This window comes from Coregonus lavaretus (assembly GCF_964263955.1).
Source record: "Coregonus lavaretus genome assembly, chromosome: 10".
Lineage (NCBI taxonomy): Eukaryota > Metazoa > Chordata > Actinopteri > Salmoniformes > Salmonidae > Coregonus > Coregonus lavaretus.
Genome location: NC_139997.1, coordinates 53,562,442 through 53,589,381, shown reverse-complemented (window position 1 = coordinate 53,589,381; position 26,940 = coordinate 53,562,442). Strand labels below are relative to the sequence as shown.

The 26,940-nt window shown below is 41.2% G+C and overlaps 1 protein-coding gene across 1 annotated transcript in view; it reads left to right on the top strand.

Moving 5' to 3' along the window:
- The first annotated feature begins 6,694 nt into the window (after nucleotides 1–6,694).
- Nucleotides 6,695–26,940, top strand: part of LOC311136484 (septin-8-A) — a 33,145-nt gene continuing 12,899 nt past the window's right edge. The window contains exons 1-5 of the mRNA XM_084170625.1: nucleotides 6,695–7,068; nucleotides 12,441–12,555; nucleotides 12,846–13,041; nucleotides 14,143–14,329; nucleotides 15,908–16,069. Coding sequence (XP_084026751.1) covers nucleotides 7,039–7,068; nucleotides 12,441–12,555; nucleotides 12,846–13,041; nucleotides 14,143–14,329; nucleotides 15,908–16,069 — 690 coding nt within the window. The 5' untranslated portion in view covers nucleotides 6,695–7,038. The remainder of the gene's footprint in view (nucleotides 7,069–12,440; nucleotides 12,556–12,845; nucleotides 13,042–14,142; nucleotides 14,330–15,907; nucleotides 16,070–26,940) is intronic.

Below are 26,940 nucleotides of genomic sequence, written 5' to 3'. Positions count from 1 at the left end.
GCAACTAGAGGGGGAAAAACTCTAGATCACCTTTAATCCACACACAGAGACAGATTTGTCAAATCTGACCATAACTCTATCCTCCTGATTCCTGCTTACAAGTAAAAACTCAAGCAGGAAGTCCAATGACACGCTCGATTCAGAAGTGGTCTGATGAAGCGGATGCTAAGCTACAGGACTGTTTGATGGTTCGTCGGAGGGTGTAGCGGGATTTCTTATAAGCATCCAGGTTAGTGTCCCGCTCCTTGAAAGTGGCAGCTCTAGCCTTTAGCTCAGTGCGGATGTTACCTGTAATCCATGGCTTCTGGTTGGGGTATGTACGTACGGTCACTGTGGGGATGACATCGTAGATGCACTTATTAATGAAGCAGGTGACTGATGTGGTAAACTCCTCAAAGCCATCGGATGAATCCCAGAACATATTCCAGTCAGGCTAACACAGACTGGAATATGTTCTGGGATTCATCCGATGGCATTGAGGAGTTCACCATTAGACTTCTAAACAAGACTGTTAAATAGCTACACTGCCCACACACACACTTACACATACTTACACTGACACCACAACACACACATACAAACTACGTCTGCCCACACACACATAACATGCACACACATGCTGCTGCTAGTCACTTTACCCCTACCTATATGTACAGCACATAGCTACCTCAATTACCTCGTACCCTGCACATCGTCTCGGTACTGGTACTCCCTGTATATATAGTAGTTGTTCTCTACTCCCTATATATAGGCATGTTATTTTCACTCGTTATTTATTTTGTGTCAAAATGTCTTTTTTTGGGGGGGGGGATCTTTTATCTTCATCTTTAACTTTGCATTGATGGAAATGGACCCGTAAGTAAGCATTTCACTGACAGTCTACACTTGTTGTCTACGAAGCATGTGACAAATACAATTTTATTTGATTTGAGTCATGGCCACTAGAATTTCTTAATCATTGACTAGATAGCCGAGTGACCGCTCTAACAATGGAAATACATGCCCTCAATGAGGCAAGATCAGGTGGGACCAGTCTAGCAAATGAGAGGGCAGATATGCGTGTGAACAACAGGCACAACTAAGTTGTTTTTCTCAAAGTTGCCGGAATGTGCATCCACTTATATCAGTACTTTTTTTTTGTACGATTGTTTTTTTTTTTTTTACAATACAAAACATACACATTCAAACGACAACATACAGACAAACACAAACATCCACAACATACAGACGAACACAAACATCCACAACACCCTGCCCAGACCCACCTGCTCAAAACCCATCTCCAGTGCCCATATTACTCTTGCCACATGGCCTCAAACTGCACAATTTTGTTTCTCTCCGTAGGCCACACACTTTCAACATTTAGATTAAGCATTTGACCTTCCCATTGTGTTAATGATGGAGGATTGGTTGATTTTCAAGATGATTGATGATGATTGACGAGAAAAGTATTGTCTAACCCATCAGGTACAGTATCTCACTGCACCCTCATATGCCATGTCTTCAAATATGCAGACAGAGGGATTAAAAGTACATTTACATTTTAATACTTCTGACAGCCAACTTTCTAACTCCGCCCATAACTTTTGGACATTATAGCATTCCCAGAAGGCATGGATCATTGAGTCATTGTTAGTTTTACACTTAAGACATGACTCTGCCATTGTGCTGTAGAATTTGTGAATTTTGTCTCTTGTGTAATAAATTCTATACATTCGTTTATACTGGATTAAGCATTTTCGTTAACTGTAATTTTGTTGGTTATGTTCCAACATTCCCTCCATTTTGTGCCAATTTCAGTTATTTTTTAAATCTTGCTTCCAGTAGTTTATATTTTTTTTCTAAGAGATTGTCAGTTGGAAAGGCTCTCTGCAAGGTTTTGTATATTTTACCAATCATATAAATATCATTTTCTGACTCAAATAGGGTTCCCTCAAGATTGCTCTGTCCAAAAGATTTCAAATTGAAATTTGTTGATATCAAACTTTTAAGTTGCATGTATTTGAAAATATCTACATTGGTCAGTCCAAAACTGCTTTTTAATTCTGTCATAGAAATAAATGTATTTCCTATTACCAAATAATTTACGGTTTCTATGCCTTTAGTTTTCCATGTAGACCAACTTATCGTTGAATTCTGAAAAACTATCCAAGGATTGTTCCATAGGGTTGTGTTTTTAGGGAGTGATATTTGTTATTGTAGAATATGTTTCATTTTCTTCCATATTGTTAGTGTTCTTAACTATGAAGTTGCTAATGTTCTTAGCTTTATCCTTAGAATATAGACACGTAAAAAGCTTCTGGGGATGAGCATGCACATCTTCAATATGTACCCATTGTTCCTCTTTAGTACATTTAACTATATCTCGCATGTAAAAGCCATGGGTGGCAAATGTATACAAATCCAAGTCTGGAAGGTTAAAACCACCCTCTGATTTAGGAAGATGTAGAACTTTCTTTTTTATTCTATGCGTTGTAATTGCCCATATAAAGTCTGTTATGACCTAGTATACTTTTTAAAAATGTATTCCGTGTGGTAATGGGTATTACCGAGAATAAATATAAACACTTTGGGAGCCATGCCATTCTGAAGAGATTTATTCTACCTGTAAGATTTATGGGAAGATTGTTCCATTTAATTAGATCTGTTTTTGTATTGTTGAGTAATGGGATAAAGTTATCTTTATATATTTGTTGTTTGTTGTCACTTATTAAGCATCCTAAGTATTTAATATTTTTTTGTGGTCCACTTAAAGGGTTGCTGTAGATCATCAGAAGTCTACTTCCTAAGTTTGAGTTATTCACTGCGTTAGCACACTCCGCCAACCCTGATGTTCTAGCAGTGTCTGAATCCTGGCTCAGGAAGGCCACCAAAAATTCTGAAATTTCCATCCCCAACTATAACATTTTCCGTCTAGATAGAACTGCCAAAGGGGGTGGAGTTGCAATCTACTGTAGAGATAGCCTGCAGAGCTCTATCATACTATCCAGGTCTGTGCCCAAACAGTTTGAGCTTCTACTTCTAAAAATCCACCTTTCCAGGAATAAGTCTCTCACTGTTGCCGCTTGCTACAGACCCCCCTCAGCCCCCAGCTGTGCCCTGGACACCATATGTGAATTGATTGCCCCCCATTTATCCTCAGAGTTCGTACTGCTTGGTGACCTAAATTGGGATATGCTTAATCCCCCAGCCATCCTACAATCCAAACTAGATGCCCTCAACCTCACGCAAATTATCAACGAACCTACCAGGTACAACCATAAATCCGTAAACATGGGTACCCTCATAGATATCATCCTGACTAACATACCCTCTAAATACACCTCAGCTGTCTTCAACCAGGATCTCAGCGATCACTGCCTTATTGCCTGCGTCCGTAACGGGTCCGCGGTCAAACGACCACCCCTCATCACTGTCAAACGCTCCCTAAAACACTTTAGCGAGCAGGCCTTCCTAATTGACCTGGCCCAGGTATCCTGGATGGATATAGATCTCATTCCGTCAGTAGAGGATGCCTGGTTGTTCCTTAAAAGTAATTTCCTCTCAATCTTAAATAAACATGCCCCATTCAAAAAATACAGAACTAAGAACCGATATAGCCCCTGGTTCTCCTCAGACTTGACTGCCCTTGACCAGCACAAAAACATCCTGTGGCGTACAGCATTAGCATCAAATAGCCCCCGCGATATGCAACTTTTCAGGGAAGTTAGGAACCAATATACACAAGCAGTCAGGAAAGCAAAGGCTAACTTTTTCAAACAGAAATTTGCATCCTGTAGCACTAACTCCAAAAAGTTTTGGGACACTGTAAAGTCCATGGAGAATAAGAGCACTTCCTCCCAGCTGCCCACTGCACTGAGGCTAGGAAACACTATCACCACCGATAAATCTACAATAATCGAGAATTTCAACAAGCATTTTGCTACAGCTGGCCATGCTTTCCATCTGGCTACCACTACCCCGGCCACCAACTCTGCACCCTCTGCTGCAACTTGCCCATGCCCCCCCCGCTTCTTCTTCACACAAATTCAGACAGCTGATGTTTTGAAAGCGCTGCAAAATCTGGACCCCTACAAATCAGCTGGGCTAGACAATCTGGACCCTTTCTTTCTAAAACTAGCCGCCGAAATTGTCACAACCCCTATTACTAGTCTGTTCAACCTCTCTTTCATAACGTCTGAGATCCCCAGAGATTGGAAAGCTGCCGCGGTCATCCCCCTCTTCAAAGGGGGTGACACTCTAGATCCAAACTGCTACAGACCTATATCCATCCTGCCCTGCCTTTCGAAAGTATTTGAAAGCCAAGTTAACAAACAGATCACCGACCATTTCGAATACCACCGTACCTTCTCCGCTATGCAATCCGGTTTCCGAGCTGGTCATGGGTGCACTTCAGCCACGCTCAAGGTCCTAAACGATATTATAACCGCGATTGATAATAGACAGTACTGTGCAGCCGTCTTCATCGACCTGGCCAAGGCTTTCGACTCTGTCAACCACCGCATTCTTATTGGCAGACTAAATAGCCTTGGTTTCTCAAATGACTGCCTCGCCTGGTTCACCAACTACTTCTCAGATAGAGTTCAGTGTGTTAAATCGGAGGGCCTGTTGTCTGGACCTATGGCAGTCTCTATGGGGGTGCCACAGGGTTCAATTCTTGGGCCGACACTTTTCTCTGTGTATATCAATGATGTCGCTCTTGCTGCTGGTGACTCTCAGATCCACCTCTACGCAGACGACACCATTTTGTATAGATCTGGCCCTTCATTGGACACTGTGTTAACAAACCTCCAAACGAGCTTCAATGCCATACAACACTCCTTCAGTAGCCTCCAACTGCTCTTAAACACTAGTAAAACTAAATGCATGCTTTTCAATCGAACGCTGCTGGCACCAGCCCACCCGACTAGAATCACCACTCTCGACGGGTCTGACCTAGAGTATGTGGACAACTACAAATACCTAGGTGTCTGGTTAGACTGTAAACTCAACTTCCAGACTCACATAAAGAATCTCCAATCCAAAGTTAAATCTAGAATCGGCTTCCTATTTCGCAACAAAGCCTCCTTCACTCATGCTGCCAAACATGCCCTCGTAAAACTGACTATCCTACCGATCCTTGACTTCGGCGATGTCATTTACAAAATAGCCTCCAACACTCTACTCAGCAAATTGGATGTAGTCTATCACAGTGCCATCCGTTTTGTCTCCAAAGCCCCATACACTACCCACCACTGTGACCTGTACGCTCTTGTTGGCTGGTCCTCACTACATGTTCGTCGTCAAACCCACTGGCTCCAGGCCATCTATAAATCACTGCTAGGCAAATCCCCGCCTTATCTTAGCTCATTGGTCACCATAGCAGCACCCACCCGTAGTCTGCGCTCCAGCAGGTATATCTCACTGGTCATTCCCAAAGCCAACACCTCCTTTGGCCGCCATTCCTTCCAGTTCTCTGCTGCCAATGACTGGAACGAATTGCAAAAATCTCTGAAGCTGGAGACTCTTATCTCCCTCAATAACTTTAAGCATCAGTTGTCAGAGCACCTTACCGATCACTGCACCTGTACACAGCCCATCTGAAATTAGCCCACCCAACTACCTCATCCCTATATTGTTATTTATTTTGCTCTTTTGCACCCCAGTATCTCTATTTGCACATAATCTCTTGCACATCTAGCATTCCAGTGTTAATACTGTTGTAATTATTTTGCACTATAGCCTATTTATTGCCTTACCTCCATAACTTGCTACATTTGCACACACTGTATATATATTTTCTGTTGTATTTTTGACTTTATGTTTTTTACCCCATATGTAACTCTGTGTTGTTTTTATTGCACTGCTTTGCTTTATCTTGGCCAGGTCGCAGTTGTAAATGAGAACCTGTTCTCAACTGGCTTACCTGGTTAAAAAAAGGTGAAATAAAAAAATAAAATAAAAAATGAGTTGTTATTTTCCCTATTGCCATTATTTTATTATTTTTTTCACGTTCATTTTAAATCCGGAGATTTTAGAGTATTCTGAAAATATTTTTTGCAAGGGGGTAATTTAGTTTTCAATATTGGTCAGGTATATCAGGAGCTCTTCTGCAAATACGTTTAGTTTATATTCATGTGTACCAATACTGATACCTGTTAGGTTTGGGTCTTATTCTTTCTGTAAGCGGTTCAATTGCCACCCTTATGAAAAAAGATTGCAGTCAGGGTGCAGTATAACTGCAGTATGCGGTAAATACTGCGTCCAGAATAACACAGTTTTATTTTACTGCAATAATATTTTGCAGTGTAACTGCAGTTAGAGTGCAGTATAACTGTAGTTCTTCTGCAATTACTGCGTCCAAAATACCACAGTCGACTGCAGTTACTAAACTTTTACTGCAGTTTCAAAAAGGCAATCTTTTTTTGTAAGGGCAGTCCAAACAGGAGTGGGGAAGAGAGGTCATCCTTGTCTTGTGCCCCTTTCTAAAGCAATTTAATTGGATAATATATATATATAGTACATTTGTAACAGCCTAAACATAACGAAACTTCTATTCGATCAAATAAGCCTCACGTAATTCGACACTCTTTCATAGACCTCCATGCAAAAAGGAATTTATCTCATGCGGACAGATTTTGGGCGGAGTAAAATCCTCTCGCTTCGCCTCTTCCTGTCTGCAATTGATGAAAAACGAGGCCAAATCAGGAAGTGCAGTCAAAGCTCTCCAAACTACAAATCCCGTGAGCGACCTGCACGGCAAATACTTATCGATGGCTTTTCATAGTCATCAGCGCTTGGAACGTCAATGATACAATGTTGCAAATGTTTCTTCATCTGCAAAGTTAATAACAACTGTTCCAAATGTTCAGCGCGCTGTCCAGTCGTGGCTTGCGTAGCTCCGACGGCATTCCTAAACCAAATGGGAGTTTCCAGGAAGTGGCCATATTGGAACCACTACCAAGCTTGGTCCCCTGTGTCAGTTTACGGAGAGAGTGAGACGAGGGCAGGTAGTTCCCTTTCGCCCAGCTCGGCATTAAAACAAATACATTCCGCACCATGGCTGCTACGGATGTAGACATATTTTCTGTAAGTACACTGATACAATTTTCTGCCTATGAGCGTATCGTAATATGCAGCTTTGTAATGGAATTCTCAATTATTCGTGGAAGTGTGGGCTATGTGGACTAACAGTAGTGAGCAGAGATGGTGGAAGTGATTTCTCGAATAGGGGTTCACGTTGGATTGTCCTGATGGGGTTGTAGGACATGGCTCATTCATTATTTGCGAGTTTCCAAATGAGTAGGATACATACAGAGCCATATCGCTATTGCTGTATTGATAGTAACCTATACCGGTAGTATAATAATGTGCATTGGTGTAATTCCTCATTGAGTTACACCAGCTGATTGCTGCTCATGGTATCTACAGGAAATTGTAGTGACCCCAATTCTCCCGTGATAAGCGTTTAACCTACCCCACATCAGCTACAATGTAGCAACATAGTTTACTAATCATTGGTTGGTTTTATGTTTGACTTTCTTCCTTTGAGAAACAATGTGGTTACATTGTAACTTCCTGTTTAAGCAGTCTAAAATTATGCGTAGGCTAGCCTACATAATAATTATTTATTATTGTGATGGAGATTGAATTGCCCTTTGAAAGAAAAAGATGGGCTTCTTTCTGTTCAGTTGCCTAATTCAATTCTCAGGAATGTTTTTTTTTTTTAATGAGTTTTATTTTATTTGTATTTTTGTTCATTGCACTTCATTGTTCATTGTTTCAGAGCACTATTCAACTGATGTAGTAGTAGTTATTTCTGTCTGAATGCAACCCAAAACCTATCCTGAAGATACAATGTTGATTTGCATTGTATTCAACGTTTCCTCTCACAACCTCTACAAGCCAGAATGTTGAATAAAGTTATATTTTAACTTACTTTACCAGTGACCTGTACGGTTGGTCCTTTTGCAGGTAGGAATGTGAGACAATATATCTACAGGGAAGTATAATTACATTAACTTTTCAAAGCGCTGGTACTGCGTTCATATTTCTATCACCTGAAACATGCGCAGAACCATGTTGTGCGCATGCTTCTGGTGATAGAAATCTGAACGCACTACCACCGTTTTGAAAAGTTGATGTAATTAAATCAAATAAAATCAAAAATTGTCACATGCTTCGTATCAACTGGTGTAGACTAACAGTAAAATGCTTACTTACGGACCCTTCCCAACAATGAGTAACGGTAACTTGGCTATATACACAGGGTACCAGTACAGAGTCTATTTTCTGTGGATATAGTCTCACATTCCAACCTGCAGAACAACCGGTAAAGTAAGTTAAAATATTTTATTCAACATTCTGGCTTTTAGAGGTCGTGAGAGGAAACTTTCCTGATCCAAACGCTCATTTATGCCAGATGTAGAATTCAATGCAATTCAACGTCTGGTCTTCAGGCCAGTGTTAATTTTGGCAGCTATTTTAGATTTAGTCTTAAAATACCTTTTTGTTTTAGCCATATTTAAGTCATTTCATCCTTCGTTAGTTTGAGTTATCAGTCGACTAAAACTCTGGACAATTTTAGTCTAGTTTTAGTCACAGCCATTTTAGTCACATAAGTCAGTGCATTTTTTATATTAAATAATGAATATTTAGGCTACCTCCAACTTCCATCATCTACACATTCAGATAGGATAACAGCGCACATGGGAAAATATAGAGCTTCTGATGTGATTTTAAAGCAAAAATAGCCTACATTAAAGTAATAGAGGGTAAACACGATTGTTTCTAGTTTAGGTTAGTTACAAGTAAAGTGTCCTGGTTTCACATCAGTTCTAAAGATTGACGAGTGTCTGAGGTGACCACCTGGGAGCTGTGTCAGAGAGCTGGGCAGATCAGCCAATCAGACCACGCAACTGAAAGATGTCAATTCTGCCAATGAGAGGATTGCATTAAATATTCTGCATGCATGCATGCTTAGGATTGGACAAAACAGATGAAAAGGAGCTTCATGTCAAATTAAATGTCCATTAGTCTCACGTGGAATTCTCGTCTTGTCACATTTTTGTAGACTAAAATGAAAACTAAATTGTTATAGTTGTAGTTTTTTTTCCCCAGGGTGTCTCGTTATTGTCATAGTTTTAGTCAGGAAAAATAGGTAATTGACAAGTATTTTTCATTATAGTTATTGTTGATGAAATTAACACTGCTTCAGGCTACCCAAAACCTAAACCTGGATTATGATTGCATGTAATCAAAAACGATGCATAATATGAATGGTGTGTAAGGCATGAGGCTACAAAGACACCACACAAGATGGTGTGATAAGCTTTTTTTTGTACAGGTCCACAGTGTTGATTTAACTTTTAGACAATCCATAAACACCTTCCTTGAGGTGTTGAATTGGACAGTAAGCACTAAATTGCTGGGATAAGTAGATTAACAGAGGAGCCACTCCTTCCTCAAGTTGTCACGTTTGATTTAGGGAAGGGAGATAATTCACCCTAAAGAGAGAGAACAAGCCCCAAATTGCAGATTGCATGCAGATACAGTACTCCCCATATGTTTCATTGTATTGCCCAGTAAGGGCAGTGTGTACGGAATGATCAAGCCAAATGATTGCTTAGATTTGAGTTGGGAATGCAGTGAAATTAGTGTGAGGAACCACTGTGTCATTCCCATTGACTACCCAAGTTTTAGAAGAAACACACAATTGAGGCAATGTTGTAGCCTACGTTGCAAGCAAGACAATTTGTTTGAAGGGCACTGTTAATTATGACTGGTTATTGATAGGGCGATAGGGAGGATGTATGGTTGATTGCATTGATAGGTTGAACAAAGTAGGGTGCACAAAGCTATGTGAAACAATCAATGTGTCAAAACAATAAAACGAGTTGTAGGGGAGCATTGATCGTATCGTACTACAGAGATCTATTTTAGCCCTGATTATATAATGAATTGCCCGTAGCAGCTGTAGCATGTTTGATGCTAAGAACATCAGATGCATCATGAAGCCTACATAATGCATAACATTAGAGCCACGCACATTGCCTTGGTATGGAAGGCATGCTAATGAGGTTTGACACAATTTTTAAGAATTACTCTTTTGTTGATGCATATTAGTAATCCTAAAGTAGATATGCATCTGCTGCTTGAAAAGCAGTAGCGTTATTGTCTTGGATATCCACTTTTTCTTTGACAGTCTTGTATCCCCATGATAATGAAGTTTCTAACATTCTCTGGAGAAAGATTTATGATTGCATAATGCGTTTTAAATTGACCATACAATACAGGACAGCCTGGAGGCTGACCTGTCACATCCACTGTTGTAAAACACAGATTAGCTTAGGCTGTGTGGGGAGTCAATTATCCATGTTATGTGGAGTCCTATCTCTCCCCATCTGATGTCATACACATGCACAAACCTATGAAACTGTGCTTTGTGACTTGCGTTCTAATACTCTCGATTTGGCTGTAACTAAATGTATTTTCGGACACCCACAGATTGGTATGCTTCTGTCTATCTTGTAAAATGGCCTCTGCTGTCTCCCCTCTCCACGTTCTTGTTTTTGTCTTTCCTGTTGGACAGAGGCGTGCGACGGGAGAGACGGAGGAGTTTCTGCCAGACAGACGGCTCTGTGTATGAGTGTGTATTAATAAAGAAAATATAGTCTTTCTTTTTCCTTGGATGCCTGGTGCCATGCGATGACCAAATCTCCACCATCTGCATACTGTAGACCTGTGCAGCCCTGTGTTAATGTTTCTCCATTAGACTCAGTGTAGTGCCAGTAGAAGTAGCAGTAGTGTGTCAGTGTGTCGCTGATGGGTTGTGTGTTAGTTCACTGAAGCAGACAGACTATTCAGTTGGGGATGAAAATGATATAGTTCAGGTCTACTGGAGGTCTCTCTGTCAGTCTGTCTGGGAATAAATAGTCCCAACATCCAGGTTTTGCCCTAAGGCTTAATGTTAGCATTATGTTTAGTTGTTTAACTTCTTTGTAATTTTTGTAATGTATTGTCACAGATGAAGCAAGTACAAAGAGCTTTCAATTTTTGTCATCGTTTACTAGCCTACCGGCAATTACATGTTAACGGAATTACGCTGAGACTGATTCTTCACTTTAAAATGTATACAAAAAACAGCAACATTGATTTCAAAGTTTAACAAACCATAGAACTCTATGCACAAGGACTACTTTTAATAATTTCCACAGAACATTTTACATAAACACATTTACAGGAAGAACTGTGCAGATACAAAGTTTGGTAACAGAATAAAACCGAGGGAGATTTAACTGTGATTCAGTTATCAAACATTGCATCTGCACGTTTCTTCCAGTAAATGTTTTTTTTTTTTTTACTTTGTAAATTGTTCAAAGTAGTCATTGTGCATAGAGTTGTATGGTTTGTTAAACTTTGAAATCAATGTTTTTTGTTGAGCATACATTTTTTACTGAAAAATCAGAGTCAGCGTAATTCTGTTACTGTGGAATTACCCCTACATATTTCTGTGCTCAGCCATTTCCTCTTGATCCAGTGATTCGCATGGGAAGTGTGGGGTTTCCTTGCCTAGGGATTTTTAACCAGAGGCTCTCTGAAAGGCACCATCTCATGATTCTTCTCATACTATTACTTTGCACTCCTATACTGACTCCATTCCTTGACTATTGCGAAGGATGGATGCCTCTCAGCTTGTGTAACGTGTGCATTCAGTCAGAGTTCGTCTCTGGGGAGTTTGTGTCCACGCCCGCAGTTCTGCATGATCCTTGAGATAACACACTGGAGCAGGTTTTGTGTTTGCATTCCCTTTGTGGCCCTCAGTCGATTCCAGTTGCACACAGGCCTGCCTGCCTGCACAGCTCAGCTCAGCTCTTAGGCTGTGTCCGGTGACATCACCCCCCAAATATGCAGCCTTAGTGGGAAAGGCTAAGCCAGACACACTGGGATGAGCCCATTGATCTCAAGATGTTCTCTCTGCTCTCCCTGCACAGCTGAGATGAGCAAGATAAGGGAATGCATGATTGTTTCTCCACAAATGACTAATCATTAGAGATGGGCTGCTGTTCACTGAGGTGGGAGTAGGCTCACTTTGTAACCTTTTCAGGTGCCAGATTTATTTTGTGTGACCTCAATTAATCACACTTGATTTTTGGAATCTCTAGTCTCTTCTCTGTGCAGAGATGCCACCTTCTGTTTGAAGGATTACTCCAGCTCCGTCCTCAGCGCTCTCCAGAGTGCTCATCTTGTAATTTAAGCTTTTAAGGCACATTATGATGAGCTACATGTCTGTACAATGCATTATCAGAAAATGTCATATGCACAGGGAACAAATGGAATGTGGTGGTGGTATTGCTTATGTCCTCGATTCACAGTAATACATTTTCTCTCAGTGCTTTCACCCCTCACATATCTCTAGCTTTGCCATCATTGTTAATTGATTTAAAACTTTATTTTTGCAGAATGAAGAAAAGCGTAACCTCAGTTTGGGCGGGCATGTTGGTTTTGACAGCCTTCCTGATCAGCTGGTCAGTAAATCGGTGACGCAGGGTTTCTGCTTCAACATCCTCTGTGTAGGTGAGTATCAAACCACATGATAGTGTTACTGTACTATCTCAGAGGCTGCATCCCAAATATCACCTTATTCCCTAAATAGTGCACTACTTTTGACCAGGGCCTATAGAGCTCTGGACAAAAGTAGTGCACCATATAGGGAATAGGGTGCCATTCGGTATGCAGCCAGGGTTGTTTCTGTCCTTGACATGAACGAGAACAAGACTGCTGTTGCTGTGAAGAGGCTGAGAGCAGAATGTCCCCCCTGAGAGTTACTGAGACCTAACAACACTTTTCCCTGTCTTGCCTCCTAGGGGAAACGGGTATTGGCAAGTCGACATTAATGAATACCCTTTTTAACACAATGTTTGAGAACGAGGAGGCCAGCCACTACCAGAATGGCGTGTGTATGCGGCCCAGAACATACGACCTCCAGGAGAGCAACGTCCACCTAAAGCTGACTATCGTGGACACTGTTGGGTTCGGGGACCAGATCAACAAAGAGGAGAGGTAAGCAGCAGATGCTAAGCATCCTACTTTCAACTGATCACTAGATGAAGCATTGCCATTGAGTCTCTGTCCTTTTCATACTCTCACAGTGAATGATAACATGCCATCTTTTGGAGTAAATTGCTTACGTTGCCTGGAATGTAGACAAGACAAGCACAGTCAAACATTCCCCCCCCCCCCCCGAATGGAGAGGGGTTTAGAATGATGAGGACATTCTTGGTTTCAACTACAGCTGTGGGACTGAGTGTTTGTGTGATCTCCGCAGCAAGAGGGCTCACACGCCCCTGAATGATACAGTGGGAGGAACAGGCCCTAACTCATTATGTTTGGGAAAACGCTGCTGCAACAATGCATCCCAAATAGATTTTAAAGGTCATCAGTGACGCATTCTGGGAAAATAGCTTAGAGATGTTCAACCCATGGAGCGGCGCACAATTGGCCCAGCGTCGTCCAGGGTAGGGGAGGGAATGGCCGGCAGGGATGTAGCTCAGTTGGTAGAGCATGGCGTACGCAACGCCAGGGTTGTGGGTTCGATTCCCACGGGGGGCCAGTATGAAAAAAATTGAAAAAATGATGATAATAATAAAAGAATGTATGCACTCACTAACTGTAAGTCGCTCTGGATAAGAGCGTCTGCTAAATGACTAAAATGTCAAATGTAAATGTTAAAGGAAAGGTTAAACATTGTATATATGTTCTTGGCAAGCCTGTAGGCCACTTATTTGCCCTCCAAGCTACAGTATAACAATGGACACAGGGATGTGATTAATACTTTTAACCATGGTTTAACAGTAACTTTATGTGATTTATTGGCTCACTTCCCCTGTAGAATGCTAGACTAAACACACTGGCATATTAAATGTTCACCTCTGTGACCTCTTAAATATTTATGATTCGTGGTACTTGATGGTGTGAAGGTCAGGTTTACATGAGTAGATGCTGGAGACTTGAATATAGATAATTTCTGTACACAGACATCTAATACCCCCACTGGTAACTTTGAAAGAAACAAAGAAAGTACATGAGATAGTGGGATCAAAAGGAACCAAAGTGAAACTTTGTTTTACACTTAGTAAAACTACATTGCTTTTCCTTTTGCAGTTATAAACCGATAGTGGACTATATCGACACACAGTTCGAAAACTACCTTCAGGAAGAGCTGAAAATCAAGCGCTCCCTCTTCAACTACCACGACGGGAGGATCCACATCTGTCTGTACTTCATCGCGCCCACGGGGCATTCACTGAAATCCTTGGATTTAGTTACCATGAAGAAACTGGACAGTAAGGTAAAGGATCACTACCACCAAGGCCTTGTGGGCAAAAAAACAGACGGCATCCTATTGTTTGATTTGAAATATAGAGGCTGAAATCCCATCTCTTTCACTTTGACTAGTATGGATTTCACACAGTTGTAGAACAGTCAGATATTCATGTAGGGTGGGAACCCACAATGTCCTTGAAAAGGAAACGGCAGACATTCCAGATAACATTTTATTGCATTTCCGGAGGTTTATATCATGCCCTGGTGTATTTGTTAGAATTATTAAGCAAGTATGACGTTGTAACTTCTTACTTCTATGAAGATCTTTTTTTGTTCATGGTTTCATGTGAGTAACTGAGTATTGGGCAGCAGATCCATATTTTAGAACAATACATTGATTTCAGCCTATTGGAAACATGAATGGTCAGTGCCTCAATTAGTGAATTGTGGAATTAATCTAATCTCATCACTATTGCAGTTGAAGCGTGAATGAGGGTGAGGGAGAGAGAATGTCACAACTAGCTACTAGTGCAGTCTGTTTTATTGACCCCAAATGGGGCGGGTGAAATGTGTGAAACTCAGGCTGAGACAGACCTGACAATGCATACAGTACTCAAACTCCTATTAGCTACAACCGTACAGAGCTTGTATATCAGGCCGGTTATACGGCCTATAAAGCTGTTCGAGGAGTGGTGGAGAGGCAATTACAGGCTTGTTTGTGTCTGGTAATGCAATGACACATATCAAACAGATGGTGTGGTTATGAGCAAAGCATGGTAGCTTACTTTAGCCAATACTCTCCTCCAGCATGGCTCTATCTCTCTCTGAGCTGTCAGAAATTAGCCTTTTCTCACAGGATACACGGAGCAGACTATAAATCAGCTTATATTTTATTTAAAGGTCTATGATGTAAAGCAGACAGGCAATGGTGTTTGACTTATACTTCCATAAAGGCTTTTAAGCCGGAAGGGTGACGGTTATAAAAGTGGTCTGGTCTAGGGACGTGAAGCACTGTAGAGATGGGTCTCTGCTCTTTTACGTCAATAGACTTTGTGTAAAGGATGGAAGAAAACTATGCAAAACAACCATCACATCTGTTTTGTTGCAAAATTATTGTGAATGGTCACATTGAATAAGACCTCATTTTGACCCTAACAAACTATAGCCTGGAGGTGACGAGACGTCGGTGACTAAATCTACATCGTCCCAGTAATCCGAGGAGCCAAAGCAAAACTGTCACAATGTGTTTATTTTCCCATCTGTTTTAGAGCAGAGAGAGGACGCCATTCAGTTTGTTTTATTAATTGCTATTTTTTTTATTTTTCTGTGTGGGTTTCACTGAGCTCAACCCATCGTGGTTGCATAGTGCCAATTTTGCGACATTCAGTAATTTAAGTATTTGTTAATGACACTGTGCCAATCATTCAGATGCTCTGACTGATTGATTTTCAGCATCTTCTCTAATCATGCATTGATTTATAATTTTACGATACAACCGCCATGAAACCCTTCCAAACCATAGCAGAATATCTGAAGATATTCAATTTGGAGGAAAAACCTAAAAGCTGATTTTAAGGACAGAATTATTATTTTGATCCTTTAGGTGAATATAATCCCCATCATCGCTAAAGCCGACACAATCTCCAAGAGCGAGCTCCATAAATTCAAGATCAAGATCATGAGTGAGCTGGTGAGCAATGGAGTGCAGATCTACCAGTTCCCCACAGACGATGATGCAGTCACCGAGATCAACTCCTCAATGAATGTGAGTCTCTCTCTTTGTACACTCTCACTCACTCAGTGTTTCCCTCACTCTATAGGAATGTATGATTTTAATAGCTGCACATAGTTTCCTTCCTTTGAAACTTCCTCAGTTTTCCAACTGTAGAGAACTGTGAAGAACTGTGTGAAGCGTTCTCTGTGCCCGCTATTTCCTATTATGTAAATCAGGGATGGGCAACTGGCTGCCCACGGATCGAAAAAAGTTTGGACACACCTATTCATTCAAGGGTTTTTCTTTATTTTTACTATTTTCTACATTGTAGAATAATAGTGAAGAAATCAAAACTATGAAATAATGGATATGGTATCATGTAGTAACCAAAAATGTGTTAAACAAATCAAAATATATTTTATATTTGAGATTCTTCAAATAGCCACCCTTTGCCTTGATGACAGCTTTGAAAACTCTTGGCAGTCTCTCAAACAACTTCATGAGGTAGTCACCTGGAATGCATTTCAATTAACAGGTGTGCCTTCTTAAAAGTTAATTTGTGGAATTTCTTTCCTGCTTAATGCATTTGAGCCAATCAGTTGTGTTGTGACAAGGTGGGGGGGTGGGGTGTGTGGGGGGGGGGGGGGGTATACAGAAGATAGCCCTATTTGGTAAAAGACCAAGTCCATATTATGGCAAGAACAGCTCAAATAAGCAAAGAGAAACGACAGTCCATCATTACTTTAAGACATGAAGGTCAGTCAATACGGAACATTTCAAGAACTTTGAACATTTCTTCAAGTGCAGTCGCAAAAACCATCAAGCGCTATGACGAAACCGGCTCTCATGAGAACCACCACAGGAATGAAAGACCCAGATTTACCTCTGCTGCAGAGGATAAGTTCATTAGAGTTACCAGCCTCAGAAATTGCAGCCCAAATAAATGCTTCACAGAGTTCAAGTCACAGACACATCTCAACATCAACTGTTCAGAGGGGACTGTGTGAATCAGGCCTTCATGGTCGAAGTGCTGCAAAGAAACCACTACTAAAGGACACCAATAAGAAGAAGAGACCTGCTTAGGCCAAGAAACACGAGCAATGGACATTAGACCGGTGGAAATGTGTCCTTTGGTCTGGAGTCCAAATTTGAGATTTTTGGTTCCAACCGCCATGTCTTTGTGAGTCAACGGATGATCTCCGCATGTGTAGTTCCCACCGTAAAGCATGGAGGAGGAGGTGTTATGGTGTGGGGGTGCTTTGCTGGTGACACTGTCTGTGATTTTATTTAGAATTCAAGGCACACTTAACCAGCATGGCTACCACAGCATTCTCCAACGATACGCAATCCCGTCTGGTTTGGGCTTAGTGGGACTATCATTTGTTTTTCAACAGGACAATGACCCAACACACCTCCAGGCTGTGTAAGGGCTATTTTACCAAAAAGGAGAGTGATGGAGTACTGCATCAGATGACCTGGCCTCCACAATCCCCCGACCTCAACCCAATTGAGATGGTTTGGGATGAGTCGGACGGCAGAGTGAAGGAAAAGCAGTCAACAAGTGCTCAGCATATGTGGAAACTCCTTCAAGACTGTTGGAAAAGCATTCCAGGTGAAGCTGGTTGACAGAATGCAAAGAGTTTGCAAAGCTGTCATCAAGGCAAAGGGTGGCTATTTGAAGAATCTCAAATATTAAACATATTTACACTTTTTTGGTTACTACATGATTCCATATGTGTTATTTCATAGTTGTGATGTCTTCACTATTATTCTGCAATGTATAAAATAGTACAAATAAAGAAAAGCCTTGAATGAGTAGGTGTGTCCAAACTTTTGACTGGTACTGTATGTAAATTATACAGCTCTGGAAGCCACTGCAAAATTATCAGTTTCTCTGGTTTTTTACTATTTATAGGTATGTGTTTGGGTAAAAATATCCTTTTTGTTTTATTCTATAAACTACTGACAACATTTCTCCCAAATTCCAAATAAAAATATTGTCATTTAGAGCATTTATTTGCAGAAAATGACAACTGGTCAAAATAAAAAAGATGCAGTGTTGTCAGACCACCTCGAATAATGCAAAGAAAATAAGTTCATGTTCATTTTTAAACAACACAATAGTAATGTTTTAACTTAGGAAGAGTTCAGAAATCAATATTTGGTGGAATAACCCTGATTTTCAATCACAGCTTTCATGCATCTTGACATGCTCTCCAGCAGTCTTTCACATTGATGTTGGGTGATTTTATGCCACTCCTGGCGCAGAAATTCAAGCAGCTCGGCTTTGTTTGATGGCTTGTGACCATCCATCTTCCTCTTGATCACATTCCAGAAGTTTAATGGGGTTCAGGTCTGGAGATTGGGCTGGCCATGACAGGGTCTTGATCTGGTGGTCCTCCATCCACACCTTGATTGACCTGGCTGTCTGGCATGGCACATTGTCCTGCTGGAAAAACCAATCCTCAGAGTTGGGGAACAATGACAAGAGCAAAAGGAAGCACGTTTTCTTCCAGGACAACCTTGTACGTGGCTTGATTCATGCGTCCTTCACAAAGACAAATCTGCCCGATTCCAGCCTTGCTGAAGCACCCCCAGATCATCACCGATCCTCCACCAAATTTCACAGTGGGTGCGAGACACTGTGGCTTGTAGGCCTCTCCAGGTCTCCGTCTAACCATTAGACGACCAGGTGTTGGGCAAAGCTGAAAATTGGAATCATCAGAGAAGATGACCTTACTCCAGTCCTCTACGGTCCAATCCTTATGGTCTTTTGAAAACCTCAGCCTGGCTCTTCTTTGCTTCTCATTGATGAAGGGCTTTTTTCTAGCTTTGCACGACTTCAGCCCTGCCCCTAGGAGCCTGTTTCGAACCGTCCTCGCCGTGCACTTCAGCTGCCGTTTGCCATTCTTTTTGTAGGTCACTTGATGTCATCCTACGGTTGTTGAGTGACATTCGAATGAGTTGGCGGTCATCCCGGTCAGTAGAGAGTTGTTTTCGCCCTGTGCCGGTCTGTAGCTTTGTTGTCCCCAATGTCTGCTGCTTGACCTTGTTCTTATGAACCGCCGTCTTTTACATTTTAAGGATGGAAGCAACTTGACGCTCACTGTATCCCTCTGCCAGTAAAGCCAGAATTGAACCTTTATTTTCCTCACTCAAAACTTTCCTTTTCAACTCTTTTGGCATGGTCAATAGTTATTTTTTGATTAATATTACTTTTGAGGTAGTATTAGCACTGTTTTTGCCATCCAGCTGGTCCTATTGCAAGATGATAGTGATGACCACAGCACTGGTTTTTTATACTTTTCCTCGTTAAATAAGATTTGGTTCATGTGATCACCTAATCAGTACCTAATTCAGTAGAATGAGGTGTGCCTGTGTTGGAATTCAACAGACACTGGAATGGAATGGCTGTCATACATGTAGAGATGCTGATTTAAGAAAATATATTTATACAGTGCATTCGGAAATTATTCAGACCCCTTGACCTTTTCCACATTTTGTTACGTTACAGCCTTATTCTAAAATTGATTAAATTAATGTTTTCCCTCATCAATCCCCACACAATACCCCATAATGACAAAGCTAAAACAGGTTTTTAGAAATACCTTATTTACATACGTATTCAGACCCTTTGCTATGAGACTTGACATTGATCTCCGGTGCATCCTGTTTCCATTGATTATCCTGGAGATGTTTCTACAACTTAATTGGAGTCCACCTGTGGTAAATTCAATTGATTGTACATAATTTGGAAAGGCGCGCACACACCTGTCTATATAAGGTCTCACAGTTGACTGCATGTCTGGTCCGAGACAGGATTGTGTCGAGGCACAGATCTGGGGAAGGGTACCAAAAAATGTCTGCAGCATTGAAGGTCCCCAAGAACACAGTGGCCTCCATCATTCTTAAATGGAAGAAGTTTGGAACCACCAAGACTCTTCCTAGAGCTGACTGCCCGGCCAAACTGAGCAATCGGGGGCGAAGGGCCTTGATCAGGGAGGTGACCAAGAACCCGATGGTCACTCTGACAGAGCTTCAGAGTTCCTCTGTGGAGATGGGAGAACCTTCCAGAAGGACAACCATCTCTGCAGCACTCCACCAATCAGGCCTTTATGGTAGAGTCGCCAGATGGAAGCCACTCCTCAGTAAAAGGCACATGACAGCCCACTTGGAGTTTGCCAAAAGGCACCTAAAAACTCTGACCATGAGAAACAAGATTCTCTGGTCTGATGAAACCAAGATTGAACTCTTTGGCCTGAATGCCAAGCGTCACGTCTGGAGGAAACCTGCCACAATCCCTACGGTGAAGCATGCTGCCACCACCATCATACTGTGGGGATGTTTTTCAGCGGCAGGGACTGGGAGACTAGTCAGGATCGAAGGAAAGATGAACGGAGCAAAGTACAGAAAGATCCTTGATGAAAACCTGCTCCAGAGCGCTCAGGACCTCAGACTGGGGCGAAGGTTCACCTTCCAACAGGACAACGACCCTAAGCACACAGCCAAGACAACGCAGGAGTGGCTTCGGGACAAGTCTCTGAATGTCCTTGAGTGGCCCAGCCAGAGCCCGGACTTGAACCCGATCAAACATCTCTGGAGAGACCTGAAAATAGCTGTGCAGCGACGTCCCCATCCAACCTGACAGAGCTTGAGAGGATCTGCAGAGAAGAATGGGAGAAACTCTTCAAATACAGGTGTGCCAAGCTTGTAGCGTCATACCCAAGAAGACTGTAATCGCTGCCAAAGGTGCTTCAACAAAGTCCTGAGTAAAGGGTCTGAATACTTATGTAAATGTATTACATTGCTTTATTTTGTTATACATTTGCAAAAATTTCAAATAATCTGTTTTTGCTTTGTCATTATGAGATATTGTGTGTCGATTGATGAGGATAAAAAAAAATAGATTTTAGAATAAGGCTGTAACGTAACAAAATGTGGAGAAAGTCGAGGGGTGTGAATATTGCACTGAAAAAAAATACACACACACACACACACTGAACAAAAATATATGGATTTCACATGACTTGGAATACAGATATGCATCTGTTGGTCATATATATCTTAACAAAAAAGGTAGAGGCGTGGATCAGAGAACCAGTCAGTATTTAGTGTGACCACCATTTGCCTCATGTGCGACACATCTCCTTCAAATAGAGTTGATCAGGCTTTTGATTGTGGCCTGTAGAATGTTGTCCCACTTAGGGCTGTGGCGGTCACCATTTTGTCAGCCGGTGATTGTCTAGCAAATAACTGTCGGTCTCACAGTAATTGACCGTTAAATGAACATAAATAAATGCAGCATCTCCTGGCTTCCACACACAGCCTACAAGCCACTGATGCAGACTTTTTGGAACATCTACAGTTAAAAAAGTCTAATAAATCCATGTAATATAGCCTACACCTTCACAATAAATCCATTATTTTATACAGGTCTAAAGAAACATGATATGAATAAAATGTTGTCTATTTCAGAAGATCAGAATAGCATACTCTGAGTTGTCTTGATCTGGCTATGCAATATGGTTGTGGTCTACACTAGTTCATTTAGCAGACAAGATTTGCTTAGAATTCCGTGGCATTATTTTATAGTATGAAGAATACAATTGAACAAAGCTGAATAAAATAGAAAGGATATTTTCTCCAAATGATTTGAGGGAGTGCGCACATGCGGCTATTCTGTGTTGAGCGGTTAACAAATAAATAGGTACTCCAAATGCTTAATTTTGAGTTATTAATGTAACTTTAGTTCTACAAACGTTGGGCTATATGGTTTGATTCTTAATGCATTGTAAGGCTGCATGATGCGACTCTGATGATTTGAAAAAAGTATATTGGAAGGCATGAGCTCTGCTTTGTTTCTTGCGCAGGCTGTACACGTTTCGTCAGTCTCGCATTCACAATTTGAGAAGCACTTGATAATGCTTCGAATATCCTGGCGGCATCCCCTTTGTGTGGCCATAATGCACCGTAAAGAAATCCATGCCTTTTGCAGCCCTTCTCCCTGAGTGCTGCCTGCTCCGAAGCACTTCTCACTCACACAGCTCTCAATCACATGAAATGGTCTTTCTCACAGGCTACAAGTGAAGACAGACACATCGGGGACGCAACTGCGCCTGTCCTTATCCAATTCCGAGGTGCATATTGAAGATATTGGAAGAACTGTCCACATTTACTTTTCGTCAGCCAACAAGATGAGTAAGCCTAATGAACAGCAAAAGCACTAGCCTATGTCAATCTACTATCCCCCATAGTAAAAAAGTTTAACTATTATATTCTGTGCGAGAAATAAATATTCTAAACAGTCTGGGACAGTAGTGGGATGTAATAGATCCCAAATTAATACAACCACTCTCATCAAAAAACCTTTTTACGCAATGTGGCTGACGCAACAGATCAGAACGTTTAGCTTAAAATGTTGATAAACTATTAGGCTATTTCTTCACCTTTATAAGCGCAGCAATGCGCACACGGCAGTAGGCTATAAGCGCGAATGTTCCATTATCGGGGGAACACCATTATCAAAAGTGACCACAAATGCGATTATGCATGTAATGCTTTTATTATAAAGGTGCATTTTTATGGTGAAAATTATCTTTCCCAAACTTGAAACTCGCGCTCTGCTTATGTATGCCAGTTAGTCTCTACACCTCTTGTAAAGCGGATTAATATGCTTAATTCTAAGAAGTAATTTGGCCACTTTAGTTGTGATACAAACCTTATCAAAACATATAGGCCTATGGGCTAGGCTACATGAGGTTAAAAAAAATAAGGCATTGTTTCTTGCCTTAAGCTGGGCATCATTCACAAGTGATAAAATATAATTCACAAGTGATAAGCTAATATTGTCACCCATCAGACTATTCTTGATTTAATATTGTCTTTACATATACTAAAGAATATGTGTGAAATTAGTTTTGATTTAGAATGGACTATTATCATGCACCTGTCTCAACAGGGGCAGTGGAAAAAATATATGTGATCTCTCCACTTAAATAGCGAATGGAGGACGCTTTTCCTGTGGTTCATTTTCATGCCAGCCAGGTAGGCTATACTCCTGTTGTAAAGATAAGCAATGTGCTTAATATTAGGAAAGTTGAGAAATAAATATAGTAGGCCTAGCCTATAGAAAGCTGATGGGATCCTCTTTTTAATAGAGGGCATCACTTTGTTTTCTCGCGCAATTTCATAGCCTATAGAAATGTTGCGCAACATGAGCTCATGGGCTCTCATGAAGTGTATGATTTTAGATTTTCGAACACATTTGCATTGATGTCAGAGTGATTAGAGGGACAATAGAGTGCTGAGTACCAGGCAGTTAGCAGGTTTGGTAGGCTACTAATGACCATCAGCAGCATCAGAGCTTGGAGAAGCCTAATTACCGTGACTAAACGGTCACGTGGAATTTGACTGCCTTCATGACTCGTGACAGCCGGTGTGGTGGTAATATGATCACCGCAACAGCCCTAGTCCCACTCCTCTTCAATGGCTGTGTGAAGTTGCTGGATATTGGTGGGAACTGGAACACACTGTCGTACACGTCGATCCAGAGCATCCCAAACATGCTCAATTGGTGACATGTCTGGTGAGTATGCAAGCCAGAACTGGGACATTTTCAGCATCCAGGAATTGTGTACAGATCCTTGCGACATGGGGCTGTGCATTATCATGCTGAAACATGAGGTGATGGCGGCGGATGAATGGCACGACAATGGGCTTCAGGATCGCGTCACGGTATTTCTGTGCATTCAAATTGCCATCGATAAAATGCAATTGTGTTCATTGTCCGTAGCTTATGCCTGCCCATACCATAACTCCACCGCTACCATGGGGCACTCTGTTCACAACGTTGACATCAGCAAACCGCTCACCCACACAATGCCATACATGCTGTCTGCCATCTGCCCGGTACAGTTGAAACCGGGATTCATCCATGAAGAGCACACTTCTCCAGTGTGCCAGTGGCCATCGAAGGTGAGCATTTGCTCACTGAAGTAGGTCACGACGCCGGGTCAAGACCCTGGTGAGGACGACGAGCACGCAGATGAGCTTCCCTGAGATGGTTTCTGACAGTTTGTGCAGAAATGCTTCGGTTGTGCAAACCCACAACTTCATCAGCTGTCCGGGTGGCTGGCCTTTTATTGTCCCCAGCACAAGGTGCACCTGTGTAATGATCATGCCGTTTAATCAGCTTCTTGATATGCCACACATGTCAGGTGGATGGATTATCTTGGCAGAGGAGAAATGCTCACTAACAGGGATGTAAACAAATTTGTGCACAACATTTGAGAGAAATAAGCTTATTGTGCAAATGGACAATTTCTGGGATATTTTATTTCAGCTCATGAAACATGGGACCAAGACATTACATGTTGCGTTTGTATTTGTGTTTGTGTGTGTGTGTGTGTGTGTGTGTAAAAATAAATAGAAATAATCAATAATAGAAAAAGGTTAATTAGGAACACACAAGATGCAATTTCGAAATGTGGTTGTGCATCAGCAGTTAGCTGGCTAGACTATCTAAATCATGGCCGAATACCGACCGGGCACGTGCCCAGGGACCCTGACCTCTAGGGGGCCCCCATTTCGATTTTGTTAGTCACTCTCTCACTCAGATATATTAACATGGCAAGTAATGGCAAAATGTGTAGAATTGCAGGGAAATTTGTTATAAAATTACAAGATTTTCATAGTTTTGATGTCTTCACTATTATTCTACAATGTAGAAAATAGTGCAAATAAAGAAACCCTTGAATGAGTAGGTGTGTCCAAACATTTGACTGGTACTGTATGTATGGAGCATAATGTATTTAGAGTTTTATTCACATACTTTCAAGTACTGGTGACAAATCATGCATTCCTTTTATTGCATAGATTGTAATGGGCACCTATGATGAGTATAAAATACTTTTTTGAAGGTTGTACTGTTTGTTGACATTATACAATGCATTCTGTTTATGAGGTGAAGGAATGGTTCACTCATCTTTCGAGTAAACTTCCGGAAGTGAATGAAGGGAAGTGAAGGATCGTAGACGACACACACCCTTCAACATGCATACTGCTAACAGACCAAACTCATCTTGTCTCCTCTTCTTATCTTTGGTTGACGTGAAAAAACAAACATGGTGGCGTACACAAACTACCCATCGTTGGATTACTTTTGATTTTTATAATTTTTTTTACTAAATTATTTAAATCAATGGTCCGCTTACCCATGGTGTGATGAATTGTAAATAGTAATTGCTATTAGCTAATTCATATTGTGGTTTCTGTCAGCCGAATATGGCTGCTTGTGTTACGTCAATCTTTCATCAGTTAGCGCTAGGACTAATGTAGCTATATTTTCCGGTTTGGATGATTGTGTTATGCTGTCTCTACTTCTGTGAATGTCTGAACATTGCATCCCAAAATAAACTGGTCACATTCAGGACATAACGTTGTAAGGACTGCGTTTGTGTAAAATGTTTCTGTGAAAAAACAGTGTGGCCAGCTCAAACTGACTGTTGCATCAATCGAAACTGGATGTTCTAAATTAGCGTTCTAATCACACCGGTTTGAGCGTGTGTGTCAAAGATTTAATATTGGTAGCTGAGACTAAGGCTGGGCAATATGGCCAAAATATATCACGGTATAAAAAATAAAAAATGGATGGTTTGATGGTATTTTATGTTTTTGAATAATAAAAGTTCTAAATTTGCTTCATGAATAGTGTGTGACCCTAGGGTGGCAACACATACATTCTAAGTGATTTCAATGAGTCTTTCTCCATTCTGATTGTTTTATACTGTTCAATTAAACTTCAACCAAAAATAATTTTCAGCACTTTATGCATTTCCTGCACTCATTTGAGATCATTTCCACACTGCCACATATGGCTGCATGATATGGGCAAACAATCTAGGCCTTATTTGTAACCAAATGTTGCAATTGCTATTTGACTTGCGATTGACTTGGGTGAACTGTTGGAATCATGGAAATATTATTATTATTCAAATTCTATATTTAGAATATAATAGTGGGCACTTTGAATACAGTGTTTGACATGACAACCAATGAAAATGCCAGGGAGGAGTTATTGTGACAGGGTAGGAACCAAAGTGTTGATAAGTGTTTCTTAGGGACCCCTATAGTCTTTGGCTACATAGAATGTTTCCTCTTAGGTACTTCATGTAGCTATCATATTCTTGCTTTGCATATTCCTCTTTGATTTAGAGAACAGTCTATGACTTGGGTGACTGGAGTCTTCCACAATTTTTTTGGGCTTTCCTCTGATAGATGCGCTCCTTGAGTTACGGGGCGGGGCTAGGTCTGTGTGGAAAGCGGCATAGAGAGAGAGAGAGAGTGGAGAGAGATGACACGGCGTATCACATTTAACAAACCAAACATTCAAATACCGTTATAGAAGGTAAAGTAAAAACCCAAACCGGTCCGTGCATCAATACCGGTATATCGTAAAATACGGTATTACGGCCAGCCCTAGCTGAGACAAACAGTTAACATTCTTCCCTTTTTAACCATTAGATACCCGCATTTGGTGGGTGTTTTCTTTTGCACCGTGTTTGATTTGTGAGCTTACACTTGCTAGGATGGACCGGCTTCTGTTAAACATGAAACAAAGTAGTAAACTATTGAATACACTATTTGGTTGTAACCTATTCTAAACAAAATCCTAAAATAGTTGACATGCATCTATTATTCCAAAACTGCAGGTTGTGGTTGGAACACATATTTCCCTACTTTAATCAACCAGTCCATTTTGAATTTGTGATAAAGCTGACCTCACGGTCAGCACCCGCTACTCTCAACCTCTTCCTGCTGCTATGCAAGGCAACACTCCATCTTAACTCCACCTCCACATTTACTGGATTGGCTCAACAGTGCAGAAGAGAACCTCCCTGAACAGTTTTTCTCGTCAGGACCAG